The sequence below is a fragment of the Mizuhopecten yessoensis genome, unplaced genomic scaffold (assembly GCF_002113885.1).
Source record: "Mizuhopecten yessoensis strain PY_sf001 unplaced genomic scaffold, ASM211388v2 scaffold9987, whole genome shotgun sequence".
NCBI classification, from domain to species: domain Eukaryota; kingdom Metazoa; phylum Mollusca; class Bivalvia; order Pectinida; family Pectinidae; genus Mizuhopecten; species Mizuhopecten yessoensis.
The window spans coordinates 275,121-290,706 of NW_018408322.1; the positions used below are offsets into that span (position 1 = coordinate 275,121).

Below are 15,586 nucleotides of genomic sequence, written 5' to 3' on the forward strand. Positions count from 1 at the left end.
CAACCAGTTGAATAAATTGGATATTGCAGTATGTCGGTTTAGTTTAAATACAGAAGAACTTATTGTTTGGCCATTATATCATGTTACATATTACAGAATGACATTTCATACAGCTCTAAATGTAAGTTAAACAATGTTTTGTGAGAAACGTTTATACAAGTCAAAAGGTATCATTATCATTATGGAAAATCGCCAGCGAAACTATTAAATGACGTTTTGTGTCAACAGGTGAAATTGTCCATTGGGTTATTTTGAAATGGAACTTAATATTCCATCGAGCATATATGACTTGAGAAGGAACTTTCTAGGAAGGTTAACATATAATTTAAAGATATTAAGGGATAGAGTTAATATACTCAATCCTTTTCTCTATTATATAAAGTACTGCGAAAGTGTTAATGCTCGTAGTGTAAAAATGCTGGCGTTTTTCGCATTGAGTAAATTAGTGCGACAAAATCTACACGCGAGTATTACATATATTTATAGATTAAAGGTAAATAGAGCACATAGATTTCATTGCCAACGCGAAAATATATACACCGCGAATAGTTTAAAGACGCATTTTTTTTTATATACTTATGATGTTTGAGATATTTATAGTGATGTCAGTAGAAAATCTTCTTTACCATAAAACGTGAATTTGTCTACTGCTTATTTTAATTTTCGAGTAGTTAATATTTGCGTTCATTTTGAAAATTGAAAAGCACTTATAATTGAAGCCGGCGATTTATTCATTTTCAAGAGTGTTTTGTTGATTAATAAGATTTTCATTGGAAATACTCCTCTGTTCTGTCATAATAATGTTATTTACTCATATATATTTTATTTATTTTACAACAATAATGAAACAATTTTATTCAACTGACATTAATCTCTCTTGTTGGCCCGGACATAAGCGCGCAGGTCTTCATGTGGGAGGAAACCGGAGTACCCGGGTAAAACCCACTGATTAGAGTGGAGGAATTCACTAATTATTAACGAATCATCACTGCAAATATTTCGAATAGAAAGCTTGTGTTTATGATTTCGATGAAGCAATATAGAGATTTATGCATTTAAAGATATAGCTTGTTTACACAGAAGCTAGTACACGTGAACTAAATAAAAACAATTAAATTTGACGTAAAACATTTCTATGGACGATTAAATATGAAATAGTAAAAGTACAACAATACGTTGGCTAAAACCACAGTAGCTGTGCGTCAGAAAGGAACATATCTATCAACGAAAACAAACTTCCGTTGTCAATATTTTTGATCATAATAAATGCGCCGAATCATCTATTTACAGGGCGAACAAAGACAATCACGACTCACGATTTTTTTTCCGGTTAGAGCCAGAGCCTGAATGTGTTTATGTGTGAACTAGGTTAGTTATTATTCGTTAGGATGCGGGTGTCCGGTCCCGAGGTTTGATGGACGAGCGGAGGTACTCCCGTAACCATAATTGATCAGCCCGTAGTCATGTTGTGACGTTATTGAATGAGAATGACGAGAGCCGAACCAACAGCCAATCTGATTGGCTGTTTAATGTGTCCATCATTATGCAAATTACTTGAAAACACAATATCGTTATGCTCTCTAACGTAACTATGTCATCGAACTTGATTGATAAAAAAACCACGCATAGCTATCCTCATTGGTCGGAATATACCACGCATATTTGGAGGATAATGATCGGTCGAGTGTGGCGGCTGGTTTATAAGACGGGGTTGCAAGCTGTGTTTTGTAAGGCAAAGTTCTTCTCATAAAGCTGAACTTCGGTGAATGAGTTAATGCTTGTTTGTAAATAGACGACACGCCACACATACATGCTCGTTTTTTACGTGTCCAGGAAGTTGAAGATTGGTCCGTGTATATACAGGTAAGGAATGTTTCTTTATATAGTTGATATATACATGTTGACAAGTATGTAAAAGGAGCTCACTCTTATCATTCCTCCTAGTGTTGATTGATATGAGTTATTAATAGTTTTTATTCTTGTAGCACATCACACCACTTTCTGGAATTTTTGTTCTCTGGTTTTACGTATTTCATAAACTTATGCAAATTGTGTGACGCATAACTTGCACATTAATAATAATTATCATTTCTTAGTTACGATGCACGCATATTGTATATCAAGTTCAACAAAACATAAATTTTATAATTGCTTTATCATGATAGCATGATTCTTCTTTACGAAAAACTATGGTTATATATAAACCTATCCATCATTTAAGTTAACAAGCCTCTCGAAATGTATCCGGTCTGTCGGTCTATGACGTATCACCGTATTAGTAAATAGACACACGTTGAGAGGAGTTGGTGTACTTAAACATGTACTAAATTGTATCTAATTAACAGCTTTTTATATTTTCAGCTATAAAAGAAGCGAAGATTCGTTTCCAGCAGCAAACTTGTGCGCTCATCCAACAGTGCACACCCAGCAGTAGAGACGTTTCTACTTGACCGTGCGATCTCATAGATACAGAATACAGCTTTATTCATTGTTCATCATTACTGAAGAAGAAAATCATGGAGGGAAATATGCTGATATTGGTCACATTCATTATATTTGTTCCGTCCGTGTTCACAAAAATGTTCATCCTTCAAGCCGATAATTCAAGAACGAGGGAAAATCATATGGTCATAAATTTGGGGAACGCTTCTAATGGAAATGCTCTCTTGATTACGGAACAGGAACCGCTGTCCATAAACTTCTGCATAAGGGAAAAGACCACTGTACGACTCAACAACTTTAGATTTTCAATTGATAATGAAAATGCGCTATTTACGGTAAACCTGGATCACGGGTATTGGCTTGGCACCTATTACTCACCGCCTAGAGGTGGGCGGGAGGACTTTATCGACACCGGCGCGTTTCCCCGCGTGTATAACTTCGATGCCGGATGGCACGTTCTGAAAGTTGATGTTAGACCTGGGTCGGCAAATATAACAGTGGACAACATCGAATTTGAGATTACTGACGAAAGGATGAACTTAGACATTCTCCAATGCTCTATAATGTGTATACAGGAGGCAAAGTTTGTCGGGAGACATCCTTCTCAAACCGCGGCTACTGAAACTGCCTACATATCACAGCAGTCATACGACACCAAATGTGCTGAGGTGGACAACGTCAACATCCCTATCTACAATCCTGAAGTGAGTCAATTCCTCATCACGGCTACTCTTCCACAGTACAAATCATTTGCTAATCGTCGCCATGACAACCTCACAAACTGCCCACATCTGCCACCACAACTGTGGAGATTCTCTGACTTTACCGCAAGTTCTGATACTGAAAGAATACAAGGTAAAAATTCCAGCCTCATCTTTATTCCAAAAGACTTCAGTTCACGAAAATCTATCGCTATCATTGCTTCATTTAAACTGGAAGGTGAAAAAGAAGGGAGCATTGACTCAAAAATTGGAAACGAACTATATTTGAGGTTCAGAAACTTGAGTGTCCCTGTTACAGTTATGATGCAATACCGGGAAAACACTGGACGTTTATCAGATGCTTCAGTGCGAACATTCGATCCACACTCTCTGGAACATATGTGGACTATCCCGGATTTCACGTGGATTGAAGACACCGAGAACTACATTGTGCTTTCCATGGAAGCTGATGTCAATGTCAAATTCGAGGTTAGTTATCTTCAGTTAATCAAAAGACCCATGGTCCCAGATGCAGTTTCAACTATTTATAGAAGCGACGACGTCATTATTGAGGCAGTGAATGTCCAACTTTCCTGGCTGGCACCAAAAACAATGACGGTACGTCTAAGCAGTGGAGGCATTGCGGAAAATATCACATTCATTCGCATTTACCGACCGATTCCCTGGAACAACGGGTATGCACAGGTTTTCGTTCTTTATAATGACGGAAATGTACGACTTCTACCGACTGCTCCGGAAGGAACCGATTGGATCCCATTCGGAACCTCGGTCATTGTTGGTCAGACTAAAAGCGACCGAGTGAGACCATACACTGTTATAACACAGGTCGATATCATTCCTGAGCGCTGGCAAATGAAGGTTTACTATGAGGACGGCAGCTCAGTCAAAATGAGCCTGAACAGCACAAGTGATGAAACCCAACTTCTTGTTAGTGATATGGATTTTATGCAAGATCGCTTCACTCACCCTTTTGCTACCATTCGCTCCATGTACGTGGATGAGGGAAACACGGATGTGGACAGTGTGAAGATTGACAACAAACAGACGTACCATATCATGGACAAGTGGGGATCCCTTGATGGAAGATCTTTTGCCTTCCACCGCAGGTGTATATCAACTCACCTTACCCTTAGTCCGGATATTCAGGTAGACATACTCGAGACCAAGCAGGCAACGACAACACCTCAAGTGTCGCCAAACAGTATATAGATCAACGTGGGGTTCGTTTCGTAAAACACTATGTTGATCAATCTGGCACTCGACTGACTGAAGTTGCTGTGGCTGGAAAATTTATATATCAGATTTACAGTATAGGTGTAAGATTACACAAACTAGCGTCCACTTTGTGGTCTTGACTTCGGGAACGAAATTTATAGGTTAGACATACACTAGCTATTTGCGTACTTATTGTTTAAGAACTATATGTAGGTCAACCTTACGTCGAATTTGAAATCCAATATTACATTTATGTTGTACGATGGTTTTCTAATGTTGGTAAATTATATATAATGTCTGTCTCAAAATTTTGCGTGTTGAGAAGCATTTTTATAATATCAATTCAAGATATCAATTTTGTCCTACCTTATACAATGTATCCGTAGTAATTATTAATGAATTATCAGTTTCTATCATATGTTACATGTTCTTCAAGAGGATTCGTTTGAGAGAAATGAGAAAGCTAACTGGACCGTTATGTTTGAAGTATGATCAGGATATCAAATTTAAAAAAATAGTTTTTTCGAGAAATTGATTAAAAATAAGATTACATATTTCTTGAACTTTAAAAGAAAAACAAAATAATAGCTACAAACATTTTTAATAACATAAATTCATTATTAGATGAAAATATCTTTTTCGTTAATCTAACAAGACTTTGAACATACGGGTCCTGGTGTTTGTAAGATGTATAACGGTTTCTATAAATCCAAAAAATCATACATGATCTCATCTTTGTTGCCTTGCAGTATAACCTGTTAATAGTTGGGAGTGTGAGCGTGTGTATCATAACGCATTTGTTATATTTTAATTAAAATCAATGGAGGTATTCGAGTATCGCTGTACATGTATATTGACTCTATCAATCAAAATTGATTAATATGATCATTGAACATGAAAGATTGACCATGTTAATTAACCAAAGAAAAAACCCATTCACAGATTAAAAATAATTATCAATTCGCCATTTTTATGATAATTGATCTTATAAATGTATTTGTATGTAGTAGGGATTTGAGTGTCGTTTATCGTTGTCAGTTGTGGCTGACACAATTAGCTATAGTCAGTGATGCGTTACATTTTAAACATAAGATAACAACCCTTTTTTCTGAAAATCTGTCTGAATTTCTTAAATATGTGTTGCTAGAAAATAGTTTCCTTTCTTATATAAAGAAAATTTAAAATTTTCGTAAAGGCGATGCAATTGAAGGAAGTGTTAAATAGTATATGAAATATATAAAATTAGGTTTACCCCAATGTAGTATGAATGTGTATTTCGTGTCTTTGTTAAATAATTTATTATGTTGTTGTTTCCGCCACCATCAATCATAACTCTACTGTGTGTTAAACATGTCATAACTGTCATTAAATATTTAATTATTTATGTCAATAAATCGAGTTCAAAATATGATTGTGGTTTTATTGGTTTATATATATATATATATATATATATATATATATATGACATACACAAACAATTCGATAATTTTGAATATATTATGTACATGTATTTGCAATGGAAATTAATATACAACAAAACACTTAAATGCTTTACTCACATATGCATATAACATGTTTCATACAAGATATATATTTCAATCAAAGTCTAAGAAAGTTTAGTTTCACCATGCTTACTAGATATAACCCAGTTTTGCCATGATATTCTACATTATCAATGCTTTCACTTTAATCAACGTTTTAAAAAAAATAAACACAAACAATGAACGTGTTTTACGTTTCGCAACATTTCAAGACCGACTGGTCCCTTTGTCAAGCTATAATTGAGTGAGCGATTTATATGGTTTACCTGTACAACTATGTGACAAAATTGTAAAATTCCTATGTCACTCGACCCAGGATATTTTGCTTATCGATACGCACATACACACGTTTATCACGTAATTGCGCCTAATTGTTTGTGTATAAAGAAAAACTTTGATAAAACATATTTGCAAACTTATGAACACTGCTTTAACTCTATTGTGACCAACATAATTCAGCAAATTTGTCACAACAGTTACACGAGAGGTGAAGGGGACGATCACTTATCCATAGTTTTTTTTTATCTCGTCATCATGATGTCGTTGGAAACTTTCATTTTCCTTGTGTGATATGACGGTCAATGTTTCGATTTTACCCGTTAGAGTGCCTTTGTTTTACCTTAGTTCTCGCTGTGAGGATTTGCCTGGATTTGATTAATGTGTAAAGGGCTGGTGACGTCGATAAAGTAAATGACGTTTACCTTTCAGGAACACCTGTTCCCATTTCTTCTTTTTCTTTTTCAATGGTCTCGTGCAATTTTTTTTTCATTTTTTTTCTACCTTAAGTTTCATCGATTTCAAGTTCGAATTATGTTTTTTTATGCTTCGGTATCAAATTTTCTTTTCTCCTCTGATCTTTCCCTTTGCCTAAATAAGTTAATTCGGTTATTGAAGTCGGTTTGTTTAACGCATTGCTATCGATTTTGCCCTTGTGTTGACACGAGATACACTTGTTTTTCTACATTACATTTAAATAATAGGTAGGCTGATATTTTGGGGACACAAGAAATGTGAAAGTATACTATCATTCAATTATTTTTCTTTTTCTTTTTCTTTTTGTTTTGCTTATATTATATTTACACAATTCATCTAGACGATCAATCTAATGATTGATAAGAAAAATGAACATGTCATGGTTTCTTAACAATTTCATAGGCTCATCAGATAAATTACGATCTCATCAATGTCCTCTTTGTGAGCTCTACAACAAAACAGATATACTCATCACATTCTTCAGCACCCAATCAACTACAAAATCTGAGGATTCCGTTTTTGATACACTCGTCCTCTATGCATTCTTAAAAGAAGCCATGACAAAATAGAAAGCAAGCTTTTTGATTGGTTTCATGTGTCAAATCTAACAAATTGCTAGGATGATTCGTGTCCTTTAAAGATTACAGAAGAGCTACAACCAACTTCAAAGCATGTTAATTTTACCGATTACACTACCGCGTGATCCCTTTCCCCACGCGCCAAACTGGTCTACAAATATCATCCGCAAGATGTCGTTTAAATAAACTTCGATTTCTAAAGACATATTCCAAGGATGCAGAAAAGAAACGAACATCGAGAGCGGAAACCTTAGATTTCGACGATGCCCCAAACCCATTCATAAAGTTGTACCATCATCCAGTGGGATACCAAGATGTCACGTTTTACCCAAAATGTAAAGCTTAGTATATAATATTCTAAAAGTGGATAAGTATATGGTTTCGAATAATATAACGAATCCTATATTCAAACAACGTGAGCTCTCCTGTCACTCAAATAAAAGTTCACACATTAGGAAATATTTCATTCTTCTTTTAATTTTTTTTATTTATAAAGATAATGTTTTCCCGTCGTGTTTATCATGTATACTTTTTCATATTACTCTCATTTTTTCACAACAATTTCCTTAAGCAATACGTTAATTGTACGCCTAAAACACTGAAAGGCGACATTATATCACTGGCTTTACTGTAAAAAAATGTGTAATATATACTTTATCACAATGGCAATATATATTTAAAACATTATGTAATAAAGCCAATTAACAGGTAAATCAATGCAATCAAGCGGAACAATCTAATGAACAGTGTGCCTGTTCAGTTGACATTTTAGGTCACCTGAGACAACGTCTCAGTTGAGCTATTGCGATCGGTTTTTGTCCTCCGTCATCTGTTCTGCGTCGTGAATCCGTAAACAGTTCATATTTTTAACTCCTCCAAAATCTCTGAACCAATTTAAATACATTTTGTTGGTAGGTGCCATGGCCAAAGGCAATTCAAAATTGTAATTATGTAGATCTAACCCCAAGGAGGGCGGGCCTAATGGTTAAGATAAGTTAAAATTTCAAAAATCATATTCAGACGGAGATATGCTAGAATCAAATACTTTCCATAGATGGAAAGGCTCTGAGGTATTTTATCAAATTGTGAATTTCATTACACAAGGGTCTCCTTCCTTGAGGAGGGAGATAACTTTACTCCATTACAATGTTTGTGATTATCGTACTGTTTTCATACATTTAAAGGTTATATAAATGATTTATGTTCGTCAATCCCCAACTCCATTTTTGTAAATGCCAATGAATAGTCAAAGAATGCATTTTGCTGGATCAATGTAATCAAAATTCTATTTTCGTTTGCTTCCTAAATAACATGCGAAACATCATCTTGGGGACCAAATTGAAATTGAATTTTATTTGCATTGTGGTTTTATGTACTATTATTCTTTGTCACATCACAACAGCAATTTACAATTGCACTTTAACTCAGGTGACCTAACGTTAATATCCACGGGCCTCTTGTTAATGTTTTAACTCTCGTTAAAGTCTGCCCTTATAACGGCATATATATATCACTCCACAGCGGCAATAAAACCAGTGATATATGTCGCCTTACGATTTCGTAGGTGTACTCTTTTGTTATGGCTGAGGTAAATTTGTTGCGGTCAAATAAAAGTGATATATTACAAACACGGAAAAACTTCTGGTTTTTTTCCGGAATTTTATTATTAAACATAAAATGAAATATTTCCTGATGTATACACTTTTAAGTGATTAGAAAGAGTTCACATTGATATTAATATCAGATTTGTCATGTTTAGGGAAAAGGAAATACGACATCATATACTGTTTGTTATAATATGTTAAGCTTACAGTTTGGGTTTACTTGTGGTATCACACTGAATTGTGGTAAAACTTGATTTATTAGTCAAGGGTTCGGGGAGTGTAAAAAGGTGGTTTCGGTGACCTCTGCATACGGGACTTTGAAGACCCCACATTTCGCAATTGACCTTTGTTAAATTGTAATGATAAGGAAATACATCTCTACTGTTCTCTTACCCAAGGAATATGAGGTGACATAAGACATATAAAAAAAGTTTAATAGAGGCTATTTTGGTTTCTTATTGAATAACAGTTTTGAGTGAAGGAATAGTTTGATATTTTGATTTGAGTAAACAATATGAAAAAATAAACGTTTGTTTGTTTGAGTGGTTTTACGTCCGCTTCACTTACGTCCGAGTAGTTCAGTTATCTAGCAGACGAGAAACCCATTCAACCAACGGTTGAGTTTTTTTTATAAGGACACGTGCTTACGTGAACAAATAATCCAAGTCTTTGGGAACGGGGAATGCTGTATTACAAGGTCACAATAAGAAAGCGTCACGCCACGATTATTGTGACGTCACAATCGACAACGTCCATTGTTTGTTATTTTTAACACTATATCCTCCGTTTTTTATTGGTCGGTATAAGTGTGAAAATAACAATCAAGAGGCCCAGAGGGACTGTATATCTCACCTGTTTCTTGTGTTACATGAAAGTGATATATAGGTAACTTCAGACCAAATTTCGTAACTAAAACACAAGACATTTTAACATCTCTTAAACGGTTCTTAAGATATTGTTGTTAAAAATTAAAAATTTTAATTTACAAGCTTTTAACCCACGTTGACTTTTGACTCCGGCTAGCACTTAAAGTTGACCTTTGACTTCATTATTATATTAAAGAAAAGATTCACACAGCTGGTCTACATAACATACCGAAATATCATGACTCTAGTTCAAATGGTTCTTAGGATATTGTTGTTTGAAGTTTTTAACATATTTGATCCCTGTGGCCTTGAAAGTGGGTCAATGTCATTTTAATGAGGAGATGTTATAGCACTCCATTCCAGGTACCAACTGGCCAAATAGCATGACTCTGGGCCTTATGGAACTTGAGAAGAAGATTTTTAAAGCTTTTAACACATGTTGACCTTTGACCCAAGACTAGCACTTAAAGGTGACATTTGATCCCATTACTGTAATTAAGAAAACACATTCACACAGCTAGGCTACATAACATACCAAAGTAAAATGACTCTAGTCCAAGTATTGTTGTTTGAAGTTTTTAACATATTTGACCCATTTGACCTTGACAGTAGGTCAAGGTCATTTTAATGAGGAAACATTATAGCACTCCATCCCAGGTACCTACTGGTCTCATAGGGAATTATAAACCCTGGTACCTACTGGTCAAATATCACGACCCTATGTCCTCAAATTCTTCTTCAGAAGTCGTTCAAAAGAAAAAAGGTTGACGGACGGACGACGGACGACGGACGACGGACAGAGGGACGCCGGGCGGACGGACGGACGACGGACGCATAGTGAGGCATAAGCTCACAACGCCCTTTAGGTGAGCTTAAAACAGAGTTAGTTATCACAGTAGATATAATCAACACAATTTTTATTTTTAATAATGTAACAAATGATATGCATCATACCATATTTTATGTATTTTGTACAGTTATTCAAATATATTTGATATCTCAAATGATCCTATGAAATACAGGCTCGACGTTGCTTCTTGAATAAACGTTAACTTTGTTTGTCATATAAATCTGACCACAATTTTTTTTTGTGCCGTTCTTAACGTCGGTCATTTTTTAACGTTATACGATATATAGAAACTAACCAGCATAACGCCCTTATTTGCTATTGCGTCTGAATCTTATTCTGACGTAAGTGTTACATCACTTTTTTGCTCTGTGCTTAAGATTACGTAATGTTTTGTCACGGTCAGGGAGATTTTCTGTTTAACTAAGTAGAGCGACACACTACCAATAAACCAAAGTGTTAGATCCCAAGCGTCAGCAATTATTTTTGGAAATATTGACATCATGTAACAACTAGACTGCGCGTGCCTCATTTCATGGCATTAATGTACGTGTGCGTGTAAGTAAATATCTTCAACGTAATTGGTGTACGATTTCGACGTAATTGCTACATCATATTTTTTGCTCTGTGAATCAATCTGTTGTTTTGCATGTGGTGTAGATTGCGTAATGTTATGACTATGTGCGCTCTAGTGAATTTTAGCCTCTTCCTACCGACACGTTTAGGGATATTTTTCTCTTTAACTTATTAAGTAGAGCGACACAGTACCAAATGCTCACTAGGAATTGATAACATGTGTTACATCTAGACGACTACACGTTCCTCGTGAAATTGCATCTATGCGAATGTGACTAAATATCTTCACATGTCACCTGCTCAAATAATACCTCGTATGTCAACAACAATGGAAGTAGTCTTAGTTCAAATAAAAATGTTATATGCGTTTTAACATTCCTCAAACGTTCCGTTTGATGAATGCATAATGTATGAATTACTTCGCTATGATGAAACGGTAATTTTACATTCTTTACAGCAGGTCGAATATATCAGAGGGACGCTAAGCAATACAGTAACAGGCGAATAAGCCATCAATATTACTAGAAGTACTTCGGTTACTTTTTATAAGTAAAAGTGCAACTAAATCATAAGTATACCGATATGAAACTAAGTCATAATTTTTCGTTAAAACGAAAACCAAGTGCTTTGAGTATTGTTGTCGCAAAGCATAAAGCTTCTTGTTCGACTAACATTATCTATGAATGAAAACTTTAGAAGCATACATTGATCAAAGTTCCACTACCAAAGCTGTAATTCTTTATTTGTATGACTATAGCTTTAATAACTCATTTCTGAAAGGTAAACCACACCTTGCGGAATTTTCATTTAAAAATTGCCAAGGTAAAATCAGCAAAAATAATCTCTCATGATAATAGTTTGGAAAAAAACTTCAAGGTGACCGTAGGAGACACACAAGATTGTACCTTTAAAGTTTGTTAATAAATACAGATGCCATAAAATAATTACACTGCACTAAACAGGTGTACCGTCCTTCTAGGGCTCAACGGTGATGCTAAGAACCAAAAAGATGGCAATCCAAACTGGTGTTAACTTATGTTGAAACAGAAGGATGGTTTGGTGTGATGGGGGTATTGTTGGGGCTCCATATAAGATGGGGGTATTGTTGGGGCTCCATATAACCCCTTTATTACACGAATTTCAGTTTAGAGCAGTACTCTTTAATTTCAAACTTATAATTGGTGAAGTGTGTACAGTATGAACTACGCAAAAGTGATAAGTGTGGCTATCAAGGTTGCGGCACACATCGGGGACTAATAAATCCACCAGTAGAATTTACAAACTTATATATTGAAAAATGAAAATATATATGTCGACAAATTCGAAACTCAAAAAGGAATATTCTGCAGGAATGATACACAGTGAAATATTATTTTACCGACACCAGACTCGAAAAAATAATCAAGTGAAATCTGTCTTCACCGAAGCTGTCTTAATTAAGGATGTACTCTTCTTAGGTTTAATCACGCTCAGGTCTCGTTTTGATCTGGTGTGACGTTTTTTGTAATATCTAACAAATTACGATCAAGTTTTATAGCAAACACGCATCTGAAAAATATGTCAAAAAACTAGATACCGATTGCTTGTAGAACCTTTCTTACAAGAATTTAAAAAATGACCAATTCGGTGGCCATTTTGAAAATGTGTATCAAAGTGTATTTCTTGCGCTTCACAAAAGGCTAAAATTTCACCTTTTTTGACACTAGATTAATCACTTAAATTGTCATTGTGTCGCCATTTTTAATTGTAGCAGGTTCAATTTTGCTGTACAACTTTAAAATGTCCCTTATGATAAAAAAAAAATGCAACAAAGTGGAACATTACACATTATTGGTATTTTTTTTATTTTTTTTTTACATATTTAGCACTTTTGATTTTTTACCCCGAAAAAAGTGAAAAATTAACAAAAAATAATAATGGAACAAAAAAAGGTGCACATGGACCCCCACTTTTTTGTGGCTGTTTTAGAAAGAGAAACACATCTTCGTTTGATTCATCAAATATTTAAAAAAGTTTAGTAGGAAATAAAGTGAAAAAATGAGTATTTTTTCATGAAAAAATAAGGGATAGGGGTAACTTAAATCGCCTTTCTGAGTTAAAAGAATAAGATTTACAAGTTGTACTTCCATAATTTTAAAGAAAATAATATTTTTATCAGTTCTACAAACATTCATACATATCTGATAACACACTTGGAAGAAATTGTATGAAGTTGTTCAGCAAACGCCTACTTTATCTGTATTGTTGAAAGCTGACTTTCTAACTCACTGTTCTGTCTCAACAACTGTCCAAGTCCCTCTTGCCGTCGGTAAAGCCATTCTTCACTTTAGTCATCTGCTAATCTCCCAAGGCGTATAGTAGACTAGGTTACGTGGGAGGCTCAATGATAACCAGCCATGGATTATGGAAAGTGAAGATCTCTAATCCATGTCTAACAAAAGTATCATGTTCCAGTGAAGTTGGCATGCTGATGTTGTTTTCAATAATTAAATTAATAATAAATAAATAAATAAAAAAAGATAAATAAATAAAAATGAAAAAAATTATTTGAATAAAAAAAAAGCATAAATAAATAAAAATGCAGATAATGCAATTTAATGAAACCCATTTTTGATGTAGAATATTATTCTTAGATACTATGATATGATTTTGATCTATATAAATAGGACTCCCATGTAAAAAGACATCAAACAATAGAGATATGCTGATAAATCTTGGGGTTGATAGTGTAATTATTCATGTGTGGTGTTCGTTTCATCCCTTTTTCATGCAAATATCAGGCTTAAGTCAACCTAGCATAGAACTTAAAATATCTTTTATTATGATTCACGGTGTAATGTGTAATCTGACTTTAACGACTTAAAGAGATACTTGATCAGTTGGTCAGTTTTTAAAATGGGTCGATAAATTCATATTACGGAAACGTTTAAACAAAAGGGGGGGGGGGGGGGGGAGATAGCCTTAAAATATATAGTGAAGTGGCAAATGGAATAGGATATCCATTGTTTAAATCATTTAAAAACATCGTAAGATGTTTTATATAAATATTAAATCTATAATTGACTCTCCTTATTTTTTTATGTGAATGTAAACATGTTGCTTAGTTTGTCCTTAATTCAAAAATACAGATCATAAAGAACTGTGGAGTAGAAAATTAATTATTTATAGTACTTCCAATTTTAGGGTTCTGCATAGCATATCAATGAAGCAATACAGTAATTTCATAATATCATACGTGTATTTGATTGATGTTATTGCGAATGAAACCGTATATACCGCATAAACTATAGGAAAGACAATGGGCCTATTCGAAAATTCTATTCTATTTGCGAAGACTATTTTACTCAAGCTTTATTCGCTTAATAGTAAATTCTTGTGGAATTAAAAGCTATAACATTTATTAATAATTTTTAAACAAATCATGTTAACTCTCCAATCACAATCGATCATAATTCAGCAAAAAGTACGCAATTATCCAACTTTAAGTAGTATCTTTGAAACAATAATACATTTCTCTAAATAAAGTGACAAAGCTTGCCAAAAGTATATCTTGTTCTTTATAAAGAAGTACTCATACAATACACAATGCTATTTTAGAAAGATGACATGAATTATAACTGGTTTTATTTTCATTTAAAATATGATCCTGTCACGATTTTGGGGTGTTTTTCGTTCAGTGTGGTTAGTTATTGCGATAATGGTTCTATACTAATTATTATGAATGGAAACAATAAGTGTATTGATAAATCATCACCAGCCTCACGATACACCTGTGGTTTACATCGTACACACATTTCATTGTAAGCTTTCATTGATCATCATAATAGATGTACAAGTCTAGCATATGAATTGAATATATTAAGATATACAATAAGTTTATATTCAAGTTTTGATTTATTCCGTACCTGATACTCTTTCTGCAAGACAAAAATGCATTTTGGTATACATAAGCCTGCACTGACATATTTGTTTATGTAAGTAATGACTTATTCTTACAGCTAGATTAGGTAATGTATCATACTTTTGTGATAAGTAGAGGTATTTGGTTAATGGGCTAATGTTTTGTATTTAATGCACGTTCTGTGTCAGGCATCTGTAAGTTGAATTGGTATACATTTTGTCATCATTATCGATCGATTAAGGAGAAATGGATTTTGCCATACAGAAGGTGTAAGCATGATTTTTCGACGTTTACTCAAGTAACATAAAGTGCGTTTAGTCATACTTCCACAAGAGCGGAAGTTTTAATTCGAAAACATTTCTGCATTTAGCGGAAGTGAGCTTTTTGATATACTTCGACAAGTATCGAAGGTATTTATTTGAAACATGTGGAAATAACAGATGTATTAATTTTGACATACTTCTACAAATTGCAAAAATACCTTCATAAATAATGGAAGCATGACGTCGAATATACTTCTAACGATTAACAGATGTGCGCA

General features: G+C 34.3%; 2 protein-coding genes across 2 annotated transcripts in view; one reads left to right on the top strand and one right to left on the bottom strand.

Moving 5' to 3' along the window:
* The window catches only part of LOC110459216 (chromosome-associated kinesin KIF4A-like), a 74,008-nt gene that overhangs the window by 46,670 nt on the left and 11,752 nt on the right, over window positions 1–15,586 (bottom strand). The gene's annotated exons all lie outside the window — the stretch shown is intronic.
* LOC110459217 lies at window positions 1,405–4,951 on the top strand. Its single transcript, XM_021511367.1, has 2 exons — window positions 1,405–1,863; window positions 2,362–4,951. The coding sequence occupies exon 2, from the start codon at window positions 2,517–2,519 to the stop codon at window positions 4,371–4,373; it is 1,857 nt and encodes a 618-aa protein (XP_021367042.1). The 5' UTR covers window positions 1,405–1,863; window positions 2,362–2,516; the 3' UTR covers window positions 4,374–4,951.

Bases quoted from the DNA above. Each gene is read 5' to 3' on its own strand.
- LOC110459217 (XM_021511367.1), top strand. From the start codon at position 2,517: ATGGAGGGAAATATGCTGATATTGGTCACATTCATTATATTTGTTCCG.